This window comes from Durio zibethinus, chromosome 6, assembly GCF_047325235.1.
Source record: "Durio zibethinus cultivar Kanyao isolate XHJ-2024 chromosome 6, ASM4732523v1, whole genome shotgun sequence".
Taxonomy (NCBI): Eukaryota; Viridiplantae; Streptophyta; class Magnoliopsida; order Malvales; family Malvaceae; genus Durio; species Durio zibethinus.
The window spans coordinates 5,102,464-5,120,967 of record NC_143167.1 but is presented as its reverse complement, the minus strand read 5'-3'; the positions used below and the strand labels follow the sequence as shown (position 1 = coordinate 5,120,967).

Below are 18,504 nucleotides of genomic sequence, written 5' to 3'. Positions count from 1 at the left end.
AGAGCTAAAAGTTTGATATAATTTGATTATGAATGTGATGGAAACAGTATGTAATATAGTGTGGTGGCAGGGGAGAAAGCTGACTCAAACTAGTTCATTAGCTTTTTGTTCAAATATTAGCTCCACTTAGCCGTAAGCCTTTTGCCCTTTTCAAAACGAATTACATCGATACCGGCTTCTGGTTTCAGAGTTATTGCATGTGCTTTGTTGTCTTTCTATTTGATGTATGCATGGGATGGTTAGTGAGCAATATTAAGTAACCTTCTCCAAGCTTTTTGCCCTTTTCAAAACGAATTACATCGATACCGGTTGCTAGTTTCAGAGTTATTGCATGTGCTTTGCTGTCTTTCTATTTGATGTATGCATGGGATGGTAAAAGAAACTAGTAAAACGTTTTCATCCTCTTTAAATGTCTGGTTCTAGCAAGAATGGCTTGGGTGGAATTACTTAATCTATTGTCGTGTTTTAGCTTCTATTGTGGTTGTCATAATTGATGAATTTGATTTGTGAATACAAAATCTGGTTGTTGTTGTTATTGTTTCCATATCTACTGCATAATGCTTGATTCTCTGTTTTACTTATTTGGTTGCTAATAAGTTGGATAAAATGAATTAGATCGTAGGAATTGTTTGTAAGGATGCTCTAAGAAAAGTGTTGTTTTTTTTTTTTTTGGGTATAAACGAAGCCGAAGCCCCAACTTTAGGATAAGAAAAAGGATTAAAAATGCTAAGATTAGAATCTCAAACTTATTGGATGTCACAGAATAACTGCATGAACTAATTGAACTAAGTTTCTAAATCAAAGTGTTGTTGTTTCTTAGTGCAATATTAATTATCAATTGGATTGCTGTTTAAAGTTTAAACTTGAAACTTATTTTTTCATTGCTTTCCTTTTTCCATTCTCTATTCAATGTTTTGCAAAACAGCATGTGAATTCCATGAATTTGTGTTTTAGGAAATGGGTAATTTAGGAGATCCAAACAATGACATTTCCTTTGATGTGCTGTCTCGGTTGCCAACAAAGTATATGCCAAGATTGAAGTGTGTTTCTAAAGGGTGGAACCGCCTTATCTCTGACCCCATTTTCATGAAGGTTCAATCACAAAAGAGAGAACCACTATCAGGCTTCTTCTTCCAACAAAAGTACGAATGGTGCAATGATGACATCACGACTATAAGCTACATTCATGTTGAAAAGCAAGATGTTGATCTGCATCAGACGGTATTTAACTTCCTTCCTGAACCTGTTGTATTGCTCGCATCATGCAATGGTTTGGTGTGCTGTCGCAGTTGCTCCCCTTTTGAAGACCCTTGCATATACATCTGCAACCCCTTGAACAATAATTGGATAAAGCTAAAATGGGATGCACCTAACAAAGAAAACAGCTTTGCTTTGGCATTTGACCCATGCCGAGATCTCATAGGCACATCAACCATGTTCAAATTGATAAGAGTGAAGCAATTTGAAACTGACATAAACGCCTTGTGCTTCTCATTCGAAGTATACTCTTCGGATTCAGGGGCCTGGAAGAAATCAGAGGAAACCTGCAAGTGCAATAACAATCTGCACAAGAACAAAGGCATCTTTGCGGGAGGGGTTTTGCACTGGTTAACTGATGGCGATGAAGTGCTGACCTTTCATGTGGAGAATGAACTATCATGGTTGGTATCTGTTCCACTTCCATCCAATGAGTTCAGGAGCATTCCTGAAGCATGTATTGGTGATTCTGATGGCAGGCTGCATTACATTTTGGTTTCTCAATATGGATTTCAAGTGTGGTTTCTTGAGGATTACTTTGAATCCAGGTGGTCGCTGAAGCTCTCTAAAACTCTGGAGGAAATGGAAGAGCAACATTCACAGTTCCTTTACAATCTGCGTGAGAGAGTAACACAAAGGTTAGAAGTTAACATGGAACCATGGGTTGATCCCTTGGCCTTCAAAGATGGGTATTTATTGATGAGGGTTTCTCGAAAGATCATGCTGTATAATATTGAGACAAACAAGATGCAGATAGTTTGCTTTGTTTCCAAGTTGGGGACCAGCTCCATCTTTGGCACGGTGCTTCCTTATTCCTTGAGTTTGGTTCCCCTAAATCAGGCTTAAGAGACCCTTTTTCTCTTCTTTCTGGGAAGCAAACACAATCAAAAGTTCAGGAAGTAAACTCAGACTAACATTTTGAAATTGACATGGGAAGTATGGTTTGCAGTAGAGGCTGCTGTTACCTCATTTTTGTCCTTTCACATCTTCTGTTGAATACGTGTTTGTTTATGCTTAATCTGGTGGTCGTATTCATCCCCACAGCATTGGATGCCAGTTTATGAAATTGGATTTGTGAGGGATGTGCTACGTTTTTTTTTTTAATAATTATTTACAAGTTGAATTCCCCAACTTGCATTTGTTCTTCTATTCATTCATTCCTTCGTGAAATACTTCTAATTTACAAAAACCACGTATATTACCCATGGATGTTTGTTGGTTAAAATAATAAAAGAGCCTTTTAATTTTACAATTTTATTTAGATAAATTTTTATATTTTTATTACATTCAAATAAACTTCTAATCTTTTATTTACATCCAAATAAATTTTTAATTTTTAATTTATATTTAAATAAGCTTTTAATTTATATCTAAATAAATTTTTAATATAAATAATTTTTTCATTTAAAATAAAAATTTATTTGGATACAAATCAAAAGATGCAGATGTTATTTAAATATAATAAAAATATAAAAATATATTTAAAAAAAGAAAAATAATTTAAGGATATTTTTAATATTTTAGTCATGTTTGGTTTAAGTGACAAAGAGAACATTATATTTTTTTGTTACTTAGATTCAAATTTATTAAAAAATTATGAGAAGTAATTTTTTATAAATGTACTAAATTTAATTTAAATAAATTTATTTAAATTGGTTTAAAAAGGAAATGTATGGAACAAAATTCAAGACTCTTAAAAATTCAATATGAATTTTCTTTTTGAATTCTATAGATATTTTGCCGTTCCATTTTTCATTTGACCAAAAACAAAAAAAAACTATTTGACGTTTTAAAGAAGTTTTTGGACCAAACCAATCTTACTACCAAGTTCATAATTGAACTCAAAATTAATGTTAGCAAATAGTAAATGTTTCGCCTTGTCCAACGCAGCTCCAATACCAAGCCTCTATGTTATTTTTCCACCATTGCAACTTTCCATACCCATTTCTCAACCTTAGAAGAAAACCTTTGCTCCAAATTCTTAACTTCATGCGCCCAAACCTCAAACTTACTTGATGGAAAAGCAATCCATGCAAAATTCATCAAAGGCTCAATCCCACATTCCCTTTATCTCCAAAACCATATCCTCAACATGTACATGAAATGCGGAGACCTCTTCAACGGCCACAAGCTGTTCGATGAAATGCCTCAACGCAATGTCGTTTCATGGTCAGCCATGGTTTCTGGCTTTACCCAACATGGGTTTTTCAATCAAGCTCTCTCTTTGTTTGTTTACATGCTAAAGGATGGAACTTCAAAGCCTAATGAGTTCACATTTGTTGGTGTTCTTCAAGCTTGTTCTTTGCACGAAAATTTAGCTTTAGCTTACCAAGTTTACGCTGTCGTTCTACGTTTGGGGTTTGGGTCAAACGTGTTTTTAGTCAATGCTTTTTTGACAGCTTTGATGAGACATGGGAAAAGAGAGGAAGCTTTGGAGGTTTTTGAGAAGTGTTTAAATAAAGATATTGTGACTTGGAATGTTATGTTAAATGGTTACTTGGAAAGTTCTTGTTTGGGTTTGCCTAAGTTTTGGGTTCAAATGAATAATGGAGTGAAACCTGATTGCTTTAGTTTTGCAAGTGTTTTAACTGGGTTGGCTTCTTTTGGTGATTTAAACATGGGTTTACAAGTGCATGGCCAACTTGTTAAGTCTGGTCATGGTAGTGAAATATGTGTTGGGAACTCTTTGGTTGATATGTATTTAAAGAATCAAAGGCTTTTTGATGGTTTGAAAGCTTTCAATGAAATGGGTGAAAAAGATGTCTGTTCTTGGACACAAATGGCGGCTGGATGGTTAGAGTATGGGGAGCCTGCAAAGGCATTGGAAGTTATTGGAGAAATGAGGATGATGAGCGTAAAACCCAATAAGTTTACTCTTGCCACTTTTTTCAATGCTTGTGCTAATTTGGCTCTGCTGGAAGAAGGGAAGAAAGCTCATGGGTTAAGAATCAAACTTGGAGTTGAGATTGATGTTTGTGTGGATAATGCATTGATTGATATGTATGCAAAATGCGGTTCCATGGATGGTGCATGGGGCGTTTTTAAGGCAATGGATGATCGTTCTATTGTTTCATGGACGACAATGATAATGGGGTGTGCCCAAAATGGTCAAGCTAGAGAAGCTCTTAAGATTTTTGATGAGATGATTGTTAAGGGTATAAAACCGAATTATATTACCTTTGTTTGTGTGCTTTATGCATGTAGCCAAGGAATGTTTACCGATGAAGCGTGGAAATATTTCTCATCCATGACCGTTGACCATGGAATCTCCCCTGGTGAAGATCATTATGTATATATGGTACATATACTTGGCCGTGCTGGACATATTAAAGAAGCTGAAGAATTAATCTTGTCAATGCCGTTTCAGCCAGGTGCACCAGTTTGGCAAACTTTGCTTAGTGCTTGTCAAATTCAAGGGGATATTGAAACTGGGAAGCGGGCAGCAGAGCATGCAATAAATCTAGACAGGAAAGATCCTTCAAGTTATGTGTTGTTATCAAACATGTTTGCTGGATTCAACAACTGGGATGATGTGGGAAAGTTGAGAGAACTAATGGAGACTAGGGATGTAAAGAAAGTACCTGGATCCAGTTGGATCAAAATAGAAAAGGACTGCTTAGTACCTCCGGCACCCTAGTATTTACTTTCTTGAAGTCTGATTATTTGAGTTTTTATTCTATAGATAGATGAAGTACTTTAAATTATGGAATCTAAAACCAGAGAGGCTCACCAAATAACTGGTGCAAAAGGAAAAAAGTTTTGTAGAAGAAAAAAAAAATAAAATCTTGCATTGCATTTTTTGGTGAAGCAATCTTTTCGTGAGGATGATGAAATTCGTGGTCAATTTCATGCTCGTAGCAGCAGCTCGATTTGGAAATGGTTTTACGGCTTATTAACGCCATCAACCAAACCCGACGTGGTATATTCTAAGTTTCTTATTGGCTATCCCCACGAGTATCAGTTTTGCTAACATACGCCACAGCACTCATTCCCCCCTCCTCTCTCACTATCTACTAGCCAGCCTACATCAGCTAAACGATCACATCATTTTCCGATAAAAATTATAAAAAAAAAAGGAAAAAAAAAGGCGTGGCGGTTCGTGCGACGGTGTCACGATTCCCGATTAACTCCGACGCCCAAGAAGATTCCGGCGTTCCATGGGGATTAACCGTAACGCCATTCGCGGCCAAAGATGAGAACGGTCAAGCGCCGGTCTATGGATCGGACGGGCATCTTTTACCTCGATGCGAGAATTGCTACGCTTACTTCAACACCTATTGCGACCTCGACCAATGGGCCTGGAATTGCTCTCTTTGCGGCACACTCAACGGCCTCTCTTCTTAATCCATCGCCAGATACTCTTATCCTCAGTAATGTGCCGAAATGATGTCGTTGTTTATCGATCTCGAGTTGCCTTGCAACTGTAATTTGGTTGGTGAGAAAAATGAGGAGGAGAGTGAGGGATAATGAAAATTTTCCTTTTTATATACCAAATCATTTTGTTTTTCTTATTTCTATGTAGTGGAAGGATCGGAGGAGGAAACGTTGCATGCTCGTTCGGTGTATGTTGCGGCTATTGATTTGTCATGTTAGATCCTCGTTTACTTAGATTTTTATTTTGTTGTTATTAATTTCCTTGAGTTGGATAATCTTCAATGATTAAAATACTTACAGAATTTTAAGTATTGGATGTACACTATTATACAGTTAAGACCAATTTAGGAGGGGAAAAGTACTAGATTTTATTAGATACTGGCAAAGTACATTGAATGTAATGGGTTATAGGGACAAAGTGTTGAGGCACCTTTAGACTCTTGGATATACTCATGTTTCTGTGTATCATGCCCTTTTTTTTTTTTCTTATTCTAGCTCTTGACCCTCATACTTCACATGTGGAGTTCATGCATGTATGATAGTAAATATGAATATGGCCATATGGGGATGCCGAGTAGTTGTTGGCAGTTAATTTTGTTGAAGATTGCATTTTGCTAATCAGTTTTATTTTACGTTTGATGTGGGAGAAAAATATGTGTTTATGTTGCTCATAGTAAGATGTTCTGAAAAAAAAAAAAAAGTACCGAGTTAATAACGTAGTTGGTCTTTGACTCAGTTCTTCTCATAATGTTTTAGCAGATACAATGCATGATTGTTATCTCTTTATGTTCTTGTTTCTATACTTTAACCTACATGGGCTTATATACTGTTTCTTTTCTATTTGCAGCTTCATAAGAATTTTTGGAGCTTACTAAAAATACATTGCAGGCAGCATTGGAAGGTTCCTTATTGCTGGATAAAATAATTCATTGATTCTGTTTCTTCTTTAATTTTTTTCCTTGGAAAGTTGATTCTTTTGGTTCATTTTCATTTCCATTGCGGCTCTTGCACCTGGGTCACTTTTTGGCCTTGCCACTTTCAGCCACAAATTCGGATTATATGATGTTCAAGGGCCTATACCTGTTCTAAAGAATGTTTTTATCCCTCAAGATACAGAGGGAACCTTACCAATTGAGCTTGAAGATGCCATGCCTTTGTTACAATTCTTGGCTCCAGTATGTATTCTTAATTTCTTGTTTCCTTCATTTTTATCCTCAGCCGTTGCCTTCCATACAGCATACAGCACGTTTTGATTTATGGAATGGAATAATTATTTTATAAGAATAGTATAGGAGGGGCGTGAATAGGTATATCTTTTTGTATCTGGAATAACCCTTGTTGATTGAGTCTTTCATTTATGGTATTGTAGTGTCTCCTCGTTTATATCAATCAAATCAAGTACGTAATTTTGTATTGGTTGTGTACTGATCTTCTAAAAATCAATGACCTATACAGGTTGAAACTTGTAAGGATCATATCGCAACTGCACTTGAAACACTCAGACCAACTACTTCATGGGAGAGAACTGCAAGTGCAGGTGAAGGGTTAGATGGTGTGTTGATGGGTGGTCGAGGTTTTGGTGTGGCAATGGAAGGTCTTTGCAATTACCTTGGGTCACAATATGGAAATACATTTGCATTAGGTTTGTGAGAAGCCATATAGGTTCTTCTGATTTTGCAAATGTCTTTCCCTCGTTTATTTTTGTCATCATATATTTCTAAATAATGTGCTACATGGTGTTGTCTTCTCTGAACATTACTGCAGCTAGAGTCTTTTCCTCTCTCTCTGGTCCTCCCGATTAAGGACCTGGGCAACTAGATACAAGAAGGTATGGTGAGCAATATGCTAGTAAAGGAGAGGATGCAGACCGTGCTTTACTTCCTGGGCAGACACCATTCTACAAAGATCTGGTAGATTTCAATTGACTTTTGTTTTATCTAATCTTAGTTGTGTGGATTAGAAATTTAGCATTGACATATTTTATAGGCTGCTGTGGCTGTTCAAGCAGGTGTATGCGTGGACATTTTTGTTGTTACAAATGAGTATATAGATTTGGCTTCACTAAATTTCTTAGCTTAGAAGGTGGTGGCTTTCTGTTCCTATATTCAAGTACAGATGATTCAACACTTCCTCAGGACATGTAAGTACTATAAGCTCCTCTAATTCTTACATAGGGTTTTAATGGACTAAAATGACGCTGTATTGGTTAATGGCATAACAAAAGTATATTATAATTATTATTTCTTGTAGTTTCTTTCAGGCTAAATACACTTTTAGTTTATTCTTTTTTTAAAGATGACATTTAGTGCTTATTTTTATTTGAACACTTCATATCTACTTGAGTTAATGACATGTATACTCCATTTCAGTTTTTTATTTGCGGGTATCGAATGCTAAGTCGACCATATGCTTTTAATTGTGTACTAAGATTGAGGATTTCTTCTGAATTCAAGCCTGGCCATTCTATAAGTGCTTTCCTCGTTTGTGTTTCAAACTTTCTTACACTGTTATCTAAAATGTGGATTATCCAGAAGGTTCACTTATGTCATAATAAGATCTGCAGGGTATAAATATTCAAGCATGCAATTATCAAAATGGATTCGGTGCTTAAAAAAAATTCATCCACCACCAATATTTGCACATGGCCACAACTTAATTCGGTGTCAAAACCCAAGCAAGTATACCACACGGGTATTATCAATCCAACTTTGCTGGTGCAGGAAACCTCTGGACGAGTCCAAACTCACCTAAATAATCTGGGTCTCAAATGAGAAATGACCCTCCAATTTTCAATGATCTTAATGACTAATTAATTGTGAATCCAAAATTCCATTATTCATTTATTAGAATCTGATGCCACTAGCTAGTCCACAAATCTAATATAGATTTAGCCTACGTTTGAATTTCATTGTAGTTTTTAATTTGTGCGATTGAATTTATTATACTGTTGAATCAATCCATTCAATATAAATTTTTTATTAACTTTTTCTCAATCGTAATTACAATTTTTTATTTATTATAATAATAATAATTATTATTATTATTATTTTTAATCTTTTCAAAACTAATTTTATTCTCCATCTAAATGAAATCTTAAAAAGTAATTCCTCATTGTTATAACATATAAATCTGTAAATTTATAATTAGTTTTAGTTAAGAAAATTTATAATTAGACTTTAGTTAAGAGTCGTCGTTAATTTTTTTTTGTTTAGGTAGTTAAGAGTCGTCATTAATTTTTTTTTGTTTAGGTACGATTGATCCTCTAATTAAATCTGTCTCATTTTAAAGAGAAATTTTAAATTTGACTTAGGTATTTTTAAAAGGTAAATTTATTTTTATGAAATCAGAACTAAATTTAAAAATACGGTTATATAAAGAAGGTCATAGTATCTTTTCGCTTACCCAAAAGATTGTATCAATTTAATTTTGTGTTATTCAAAAGCATAAAAACACTTACCAAGTAATTTAATATCAAAAATTATCTTTTAATTATTTTAATATGTTGATAATAATTCAATAACATTTTCTCATTTTAGGAGTATTCAAGAAAATTATGTCACGTTTTAAAAAAGTTTCATTGTTGGATTCATTTAATTTAAAAAAAAATTAAATATGAAAATCAAATGAGATTTAAAATCTTGATATGAAAAATTTTTGTATAAATTTAAAAAATTTTTAAAAATTTTTTAATATGTTTATAAAATTTTTAAAAATTTCTCACCTACAAATCAAGATTAACAATCAAATGAATTTTTTCATTCTTGAGGACATGAATAACTATAGCCTCATCTGCACGGTCAGGAATTTAGATTCTGGCTTATCATCATTCATACCAAAATCTTCTGGAAGTCCAAATAATTAAGCATATTGAATTGACAATTTGCTTTCTGAGCTACTTTTGGGCTTGGCTTAAGATGATATATTTTTATGCAGAGGCAAGCATTCTCTTAAACGACGACTTAGAATACGAACTCTGCAGTATGGAACTGCTCAAAATCTTAATGAACTTTATGATGGTGTTGATCCTGAAGCAGTTCTATCTTTACTTGTTCACAAGGTCTGCCTTCTCTCTCTGTCTCTCTTTCCATGTCTTCTACACATTTGTGCGTGTGCTTGTGCATTTTATTTCTGGGGATCATCTCTAATAGTTTATATACATATTATTGATTCTACAGGTTATATTAGCCTCTTTGGAGCAAAGAGTTAGAGAGGTAGGATGTTGCTTCATGATTGGCTAGTCATCCTCACAGCTCAATAAAATGAAGCTTTAAACTTATTCAATACAAAAATGCAAGCAGTTCAATCACTGCTCAGATTGATGTTGCATTCTCACAATGCCCACAACTGCAACCTTTGCCTCGCTTGGTTTTTGCTTTGCTTCGAAATCCCCTTTCGCGCTTCCATGAGGAAGGTGTTCACCCTGACTACCGGATTTATGTTCAATGTCTTTTCAGGTATATGGTGCTCACATTTTTAGATATGGGTTATTCTCATGCCACAATTTCTTAAATAATCAACAGATTCAATGTGAACCATGGACACACACACACATGGCATAATAAATATTTGTTCCATTTGGCATATTCTTTGCATGCACCTTTAATTGTGCTGTTGCATTATTTTTTTGAGATGCATGCTTTTGAGCCTTGTAAATTCACTTAATTAATATAGGACTTGGTCTTGAAGTTATCCTTAATATCATTACCATAATGTAAACTTATCCTAGCACAGATTATTTTGGAAGTTCAGCTGACCACATGTTTTAATTTTATTTTCTGCCCTCTTTCATGGAAATTTGATTGTCTTTCAAGACTCTTATAGCTTTTTCCCCCCGGTAATTATAACTCTGAAATGTTTTTCCCATACGTATGAGGCGCACTGGAACCAAGTTCTCTTCAGCGTGCCATCTATCCAGTGCTAACATTGTATTCGACACCAGATAAACAATCCTATCCACGGCACTTGTTGAGTCGTGCTGCTCTGATCACCAGCAGTAGTCCGATATTTTTCCTCGATGCATTTACAACTCTAATTGTCTTTTACTCATCTACAGCAGACCCTAGCCTTCCGTTTCCTCCACCCTAGAACTGTAAGTTCTTAATCACTTGTCAGTGCTTTCCCACATGGATGTTGTTTCATAAGAGTTGAAATGGAAGTGTTTTAGCTGTGATGTCTTCTAAGGCAATTCATTCTTATCAGGTTTGTTGCGGTCTACAATTAACGAGTTGAAGCAAGACCGGTGTATTACCCCCAAACTTGTGTTTATCCGGGAGGGGCAGGACGATGCCACAGCGTTTGAGAACTATCTTATCGAGGAGCAGGATGTTGATGGAAGTGGTCTAACCAGTGTCATGGGTTTTGTATCCTTCCTTGAAGATATCACCCAAAGTGTGTTAAAGAGTACATGAAATAGAAAAGATTATGATTTGCGAGAACCATTTTTAGAACCCAGGACAAGTAAAAGTTATACATTTTGGTAGAGGCAGATGAATCCGCAGACAAGAAATGGCATAATGTTGACATGGACTACCTGTTTTTGTGGTTCAGCTGTGTTTGGCTGAAGAAGATAGGGGGTGTCTTATACACCATTTTGTAGATGAGTGATCGTCGTTATTATCATTGTATCTATTTCCTTGTTCACTAGGAAATTCCTTTTGCACCCCAAACAAAATGGTTGCAGTTAGGAATACCGTTTAATTTGTAAAACCTAAATGTAGACATTGAGAAACTATTTTTTACTTTTTGTTAGAACATAAAAAAACATATGATTCGAGTGGTGCAAGTTAGTCTACAGCCCTTTTTTTCAATTAAATGCTTGATTTTTAACAAATCATTATTCTATTTTTAATTAAAAAAAAAACCTGATTTATGCTTTTTTTTTTTTTTAAGCCCAAAGGCCTGCTGAAGAAGATTAGAGTAAAAGGAGGAAAACAAGTGAAACAGGCTCAAATCCAGCCCAAATAGCTTACTATTTTTTAACCATTGCTTGCTTGCTTGCAGCAACTTTATTGTTACGACAAGATCGTGGCCAACCCCACCCTCCGCCCCGCTTTAACTGTTTAAGTCTCGATAACCTACCAGTACCGCTCTAAACCTCACCGTAAACCCTTGCCTTACATTTTCTTCTTCTTCTTTTCTCTTCCTTGTTCAGTGCTTCAAGGTACCTTCTTCCCTTTTTCCTTTTACCTGCTTTATATTGTTTTTTTTGTCTTCATTTAGATTGACACATTTTTTGAATTATTTACTTTTTTTTTCTTCTCAACATATCTTTTGTTTTTGTTTTTCATGGCTTGCCCTGTTGAAAAAAATCTTGATTTTGAATTCCTTTCTTGCTTTTATTCTAAAAAAGAAACTTTCTTTAATTAAACCCATAAATTGCATAGAATAATTAAGAGTTTTCGGGATCGAGTTAGAGAAAATTTTCTGTGTTTGGAGTATAGATAGGCTGAATATGGGCTTCAATTTTAGTCTTTACTGTTTCTGAATTTGGCCAATAAGCTTACAAATCCATGTATTAGACATTTTTTTGTTGTTGCTCGTATGGTGTTGAAGCATGCCAACAGTTTAGGTTAGTAATTAAGTTTTGTTCTTTTGGGTCCATTTGTATCCGAATATTAGTGGAAATCAATTGGTTTTGTTTATTAATTTAATTTATTTGTTTTGGAATTCATTGGTTTTTCAATGTGGGCAGCCTTGGGAATTTAAGCAATGGATGATAACTTGTATGATGAATTTGGGAACTATATTGGACCTGAGATTGAGTCCGACCAGGAGAGTGAAGGCGAGGAAGAAGAAGATGAAGACCTCCCTGATAGGCACGCTCAAGAGGAGGGAGAAGAATCTGATGGTGGGGCTCCACATGGTGCGTCTAATGGATGGATTACAGCTGCTAATGACGTTGATATGGATAATCAGATTGTTCTTGCTGAGGACAAGAAGTATTACCCAACTGCTGAAGAGGTTTATGGTGAGGATGTTGAGACCCTGGTTATGGATGAAGATGAGCTGCCTCTTGAGCAACCTATTATTAAGCCTGTTAAGAATATCAAGTTTGAGGTTGGAGTTAAGGATTCTTCAACTTATGTGTCGACCCAGTTTCTTATTGGTTTGATGTCAAACCCAGGTTTAGTCCGTAATGTTGCCCTTGTTGGACACTTGCAGCATGGGAAGACAGTGTTTATGGACATGTTGGTTGAGCAAACCCACCATATGAACACTTTTGATGAAAATAGTGAGAAGCACATGAGATACACTGATACAAGAATTGATGAGCAAGAGAGAAGGATATCCATTAAGGCAATCCCAATGTCACTTGTTCTTGAGGACAGTAACTCGAAATCCTATCTCTGTAACATCATGGACACTCCCGGTCATGTGAATTTTTCTGATGAAATGACTGCTGCTCTTAGGCTTGCTGACGGTGCTGTGTTGATTGTTGATGCTGCTGAAGGAGTGATGGTAAGTGTATCTTTGCATGCATGTTATAGTAGTTTATATGTTATTGATCCATTTGTTTTGGTCTTCTGCTTATGCCTATGCTTGAGATCAGCCTAGTTTATACCTAGAAATAGGAAATGTTTTTATGAATCTTTGAAGGTAAACGCAAGGGTAAAATATGATCTCTAACAAATGAATGTTCTGAGATTTATTGCGGGTAAATTATGCTTTGCTTAGTCAAATCATTTTCAAACCCACTGCTTTACCAATTGTTGAACTTGGGTTTTCTACATGATATAGCTGCTGCATGTAGAATGTATAGAGAAGTTCAGAATGATACTTATGCTTTCCTGTTGTGCACAGGTAAACACTGAGAGGGCTATACGCCATGCGATACAGGAGCGCCTACCTATTGTAGTTGTTATAAACAAGGTAAACACTTTTCACCTTATGTTTGATATATCTTTTTAAGTTTTTGATGAAACCACATCTTGCTCGTGCTCATATGCTTTTTACTTTTTGAGGTTGACCGGCTGATAACAGAACTTAAGTTGCCCCCCAAGGATGCTTACCATAAACTAAGGCATACCTTGGAAGTAATCAATAATCACATTTCTGCCGCATCTACAACTGCTGGTAATGTTCCAGTTATTGATCCTGCAGCTGGAAATGTTTGTTTTGCTGGTGCAAGTGCAGGATGGTCCTTCACTTTGCAGTCATTTGCGAAATTATATGTCAAACTCCATGGAATTCCATTTGATGCTGAGAAGTTTGCATCTCGTCTTTGGGGAGATATTTATTATCATCCTGATACAAGGGCTTTTAAAAGGAAACCTCCTGCTGGTGGAGGAGAACGATCATTTGTCGAATTTGTGCTTGAACCCCTATATAAGATATATAGCCAGGTCATTGGTGAACATAGGAAGAGCGTAGAGTCAACTCTTGCAGAGTTGGGTGTCACTCTTAGCAATGCTGCTTACAAGTTAAATGTTAGGCCTCTGCTAAGGCTGGCTTGCAGCTCAGTTTTTGGTTCAGCCTCAGGCTTCACTGATATGCTGGTTCAGCACATACCATCTCCCAAGGATGCTGCAGCTAAGAAGGTTGATCACATATACACAGGTCCTAAGAATTTTATGAATTACAAGGCCATGGTAGATTGTGATCCTTCTGGGCCCCTTATGGTTAATGTAACCAAACTATATCCCAAGTCCGATTGTAGCGTTTTTGATGCTTTTGGTAGGGTTTACAGTGGTAGAATTCAAACAGGGCAGACTTTGAGAGTACTGGGAGAAGGTTATTCACCAGATGATGAGGAGGACATGACAGTGAAAGAAGTAACCAAATTGTGGATCTACCAAGCTCGATATAGAATACCCATAAGCAGTGCTCCTCCTGGTTCTTGGGTTCTCATTGAAGGTGTTGATGCTTCAATTATGAAAACTGCCACCCTCTGTAATATGGATCTTGATGAAGATGTCTACATTTTCCGGCCTTTACAGTTTAATACCCTTCCTGTTGTAAAAACAGCCACTGAGCCATTAAATCCCAGTGAGTTGCCCAAAATGGTGGAGGGGCTTCGGAAGATCAGCAAAAGCTATCCTCTAGCTATTACTAAAGTTGAGGAATCTGGTGAGCACACTATACTAGGTACTGGAGAGTTGTACTTGGACTCAATTATGAAGGACCTTAGGGAGCTCTATTCTGAGGTGGAAGTTAAGGTATCTAGTTTCTCATACTCCCTTGTACTATTTTAATTTTATTTCTTTCTGAAGTTCATTTCTCTATTATTAGGGCTGTGCTTGAGTTAATATGTGTGCTTTCACTTCTTGTGCTTCTCCTAAATATAGGTGGCAGATCCTGTTGTTTCTTTCTGTGAAACGGTGGTGGAGTCTTCATCCATGAAATGCTTTGCTGAAACACCCAACAAGAAAAATAAAATAACCATGGTAGAACAGCCATCAACAATTTTTTTTTTAACTAGATGCCTATAGGAATAATTACTGGTAGTACTTGCTTTCTGGATGTATGATCTTATACCTTTTGATGATTTTAAAGATTGCGGAGCCATTGGAAAGAGGTCTTGCAGAGGACATTGAGAATGGTGTTGTAAGTGTTGACTGGAGTCGGAAGCAACTTGGCGACTTCTTCAAGACAAAATATGATTGGGATTTGCTTGCTGCACGTTCCATCTGGGCATTTGGCCCTGATAAGCAGGTTTTGTTGTTTCTAAATTAATCCCTGACTTGGTGATTCTATTTTTTTTCTCCTGGTTGTAAAGGACAGAAAAAATGGAATTCAAGTCCTAATAATTGGGATCTATGATTAACCTCTGCTGTTATGAATCTTGTTTTGCAGGGACCTAACATTTTATTAGATGATACACTCCCTACTGAGGTTGACAAGGTATTGTTGGGTTCTGTCAGGGATTCTATTGTCCAAGGGTAAGATTATAGCTTCTTTTCCCCATCCTCTAAGTAGTTAATCTACTGCCTGTGATTAAGGATTTCATGTTTTGCTGGGCAGATTTCAGTGGGGTGCTAGAGAAGGACCTCTCTGTGATGAACCAATTAGAAATGTGAAGTTCAAAATAGTGGATGCAAGGATTGCATCTGAATCATTGCATCGAGGATCTGGACAGATCATCCCCACAGCTCGACGTGTAGCCTATTCAGCTTTCCTTATGGCAACACCACGACTTATGGAACCTGTATATTATGTGGAGGTATGTTCCTTGAATTATGTTCCCACCAGCTCATATTCCTCTAGGGGGAGGGGGTGTTTATCCTGCTGAACCAGGGATTAATCTCTCTCTCCTGCCTTCCACCTAAGGGTTTATCCCAATTAAACATGTGAGAGAAACAAAACAAGATAATATTGCAAATCAAGGTAAAGCAGATGCAGTCGCCCATTCTTTTTAATGATAAAAGGACTAAGTAACCATAATGTAATATCCTCAGCATATGAAAGCTGAGAATAATTTTCAAATCTTTAAAATTTCATTTTGCACTGTTTCCTATGGCTTTTGGCACATAGCATGGAAACTAGCCCATTTTGGCCAATAAAGGGAAAAGTTAAAGAAAATTTTGTCTTTTTGGTATATTTTTTTATCACATGCAACTGCCTCAAAAGACAAGCTTGTTTCTTCTTCTTACGATGTGATTAAATTTGGGGTTGTATCAGATACAAACACCAATCGACTGTGTCTCTGCTATCTACACAGTGTTGTCTCGCAGGCGTGGCCATGTTACAGCTGATGTGCCACAGCCAGGAACTCCAGCCTATATTGTGAAGGTTTGGAAGCTAAGCTTGAATTCCTTTAGAAATATTTGCTTGATAGGTGGTTTTATTTATTAATGTGAGGGATGACAGTAGTTAACATATGAATTACATAATTTGTTTGCCTAATTTCATTTACAAGGAACGTGATATTCTGGCATGTTTTATCATTCATGCAATTTGCCTAATAGCTTACTAATTAGCCCATCTACATGCTTATAGATTGATGTGATTCCTTTTCGCATATAGGCATTTTTACCTGTAATAGAATCATTTGGATTCGAGACAGATTTAAGGTACCACACACAAGGGCAAGCCTTTTGTCTCTCAGTATTCGACCACTGGGCCATCGTTCCTGGAGATCCGCTAGACAAGAGCATAGTTTTGCGGCCTCTTGAACCTGCACCTATACAGCACCTTGCTAGGGAGTTCATGGTGAAGACAAGGCGTAGAAAGGTATAGCCACTTCTATCCACATTTGCATGCGTGCTTTCCATTTCTAAAATGGACAAAGAGCCTGAATAAAAAAAATCCTAACACAAATGATGAGTATAAATTTTTTGTTCAACTTTCTAGGGAATGAGTGAAGATGTGAGCATCAACAAGTTCTTTGATGAGGCTATGGTGGTGGAGCTGGCGCAGCAAGCTGCTGATCTTCACCAGCAGATGATATGACAGAAGCAATGTGTACCGTGTAACAGGATAACATTCATGTTTGCCATGTTTTTCGGAAGTACTTAGACATGATATACTTTCTAGGAGAGTTCAATATATACCTGCCATCCTAGAATCTTCCTTTTACACCTTTCATTGGGCTCAAACTTGACAAGCTAACAATGTTGATATACTCTTCGAGTTTCCTGATTTCATCAGGTTGCTGGTTGGAGAGTAGGAATCTATCATATGTATCATGTTTCATGGCTTTGAACCAAAAATTATTCATGCAAAATTGCCTTGATATAGTCTCAAGTCGAGTCAATTTCCTTTGAGTTGAGCTCGAGTGTGGTAATGTTATTATATAACTCAAAAATGATTCCTCTAAATGCAAGCAATGTTTAGGAAATTTTTGCTAGGCGGAATAACTCCAACTTTTGTTTCTTCCAACTGTATAATAAGGCTTATTCATTTTCCAATTTTTGGGCATTCTATTCAAGGTTTTTAGTAGGAAAAATCCTGCAATAGTTTATTTTGATAAAATTTGAGTGTCCAATCTTAAAACACTTTCATTTGTCTTCAATGCACTTAATTTATTACTTGTAATGTTCCTATTGTTTTTTGGTTTGGCATTTTTTATCATAATAGTTTGCATAAATTGATTTTAGCTTTTTTTTTTTTTCATTTTACATAAATTAATGGTTATTATGTTGTTAACATGATATGCTTTAAACTAATTAATGTTTTGGTTAAATTATTTCTCTATAAACTAATTGATGTTATCAAATTTTAATTCTAAACTTGAGTTGCATATTATTACAAGAGATAGGTATGAATTAGTTAAAATTATGTGGTGAAAAGTTATAATAAAAAATTTTAAATGAAACTTTTAATTAGAGCTTATTTTTTTCATTTAAAATAAATAAAAAAATAATTTTATCATTTATAATTACTTATTTATTCTTTATCTAACCATCAAGTAGAATGACACCTTCGGTAATAAAAATCACAAAAAAATTAATTACAACAAATAATCTTTCATAAAAGAAGTATGAAAAAATGTTTTTAAACAAAATTAACTTGAAGAGGAATAAATTACGATTGTTTGGAATAAGACACTATTAAGTTTTGTTTAAATATCAAAAAGATATGAGATATGATATAAAAATATGTTTTTTCTTTAATTGTATTATAATTATATATTGATCTCTATTTTTTATTTTTTTCTTACTTATTTCACATTAAAAATTTAAAACTTTTATAAAATTTATTAGTTATATTATAATATAATTCTTTTTATACATAATTACATATAATATATTTATGAATAAATAATATATATATGTGCATTCTACGATCTTAAAATTAATTATTTGAATATGAATAGACAATCTTTATATATAAGCATTAGAAGACAATCTAAACAAAATAGAAAAACAAATCAAATCCAACAGAACATGATAAAAAAAAAAAAGGAAAAAAATGAAGACATGTGTTGAGTCATTT

At 35.4% G+C, this 18,504-nt stretch overlaps 3 protein-coding genes, 1 long non-coding RNA gene and 1 pseudogene across 5 annotated transcripts; all 5 read left to right on the top strand.

Moving 5' to 3' along the window:
• Positions 1-827: 827 nt before the first annotated feature.
• Positions 828-2,487, top strand: LOC111286380 (F-box protein At5g49610-like). The gene has a single exon (XM_022876305.2). The coding sequence runs from the start codon at positions 958-960 to the stop codon at positions 2,101-2,103; it is 1,146 nt and encodes a 381-aa protein (XP_022732040.1). The 5' UTR covers positions 828-957; the 3' UTR covers positions 2,104-2,487.
• Positions 2,488-3,010: 523 nt separating this feature from the next.
• On the top strand, positions 3,011-5,307 carry LOC111286601 (putative pentatricopeptide repeat-containing protein At3g15130). Its single transcript, XM_022876646.2, has one exon. The coding sequence runs from the start codon at positions 3,125-3,127 to the stop codon at positions 4,892-4,894; it is 1,770 nt and encodes a 589-aa protein (XP_022732381.1). The 5' UTR covers positions 3,011-3,124; the 3' UTR covers positions 4,895-5,307.
• Positions 5,308-5,449: 142 nt separating this feature from the next.
• On the top strand, positions 5,450-7,890 carry LOC111284257 (protein transport protein SEC23 D-like; annotated as a pseudogene). The gene is made up of 6 exons (XR_016342573.1): positions 5,450-5,627; positions 5,780-5,845; positions 6,607-6,806; positions 7,087-7,273; positions 7,396-7,541; positions 7,618-7,890. The product of XR_016342573.1 is annotated as a protein transport protein SEC23 D-like (transcript).
• A 1,663-nt stretch (positions 7,891-9,553) lies between these two features.
• Positions 9,554-11,410, top strand: LOC149518370 (uncharacterized). The gene is made up of 4 exons (XR_016342738.1): positions 9,554-9,688; positions 9,807-10,085; positions 10,571-10,720; positions 10,831-11,410. It is a non-coding gene; the product is annotated as an uncharacterized LOC149518370 (long non-coding RNA).
• Positions 11,411-11,674: 264 nt separating this feature from the next.
• On the top strand, positions 11,675-17,302 carry LOC111286600 (110 kDa U5 small nuclear ribonucleoprotein component CLO). Its single transcript, XM_022876645.2, has 11 exons — positions 11,675-11,791; positions 12,323-13,089; positions 13,432-13,500; positions 13,593-14,786; positions 14,916-15,014; positions 15,124-15,282; positions 15,424-15,509; positions 15,592-15,790; positions 16,249-16,359; positions 16,594-16,800; positions 16,921-17,302. The coding sequence occupies exons 2-11, from the start codon at positions 12,340-12,342 to the stop codon at positions 17,017-17,019; spliced, it is 2,973 nt and encodes a 990-aa protein (XP_022732380.2). The 5' UTR covers positions 11,675-11,791; positions 12,323-12,339; the 3' UTR covers positions 17,020-17,302.
• Positions 17,303-18,504: the final 1,202 nt, after the last annotated feature.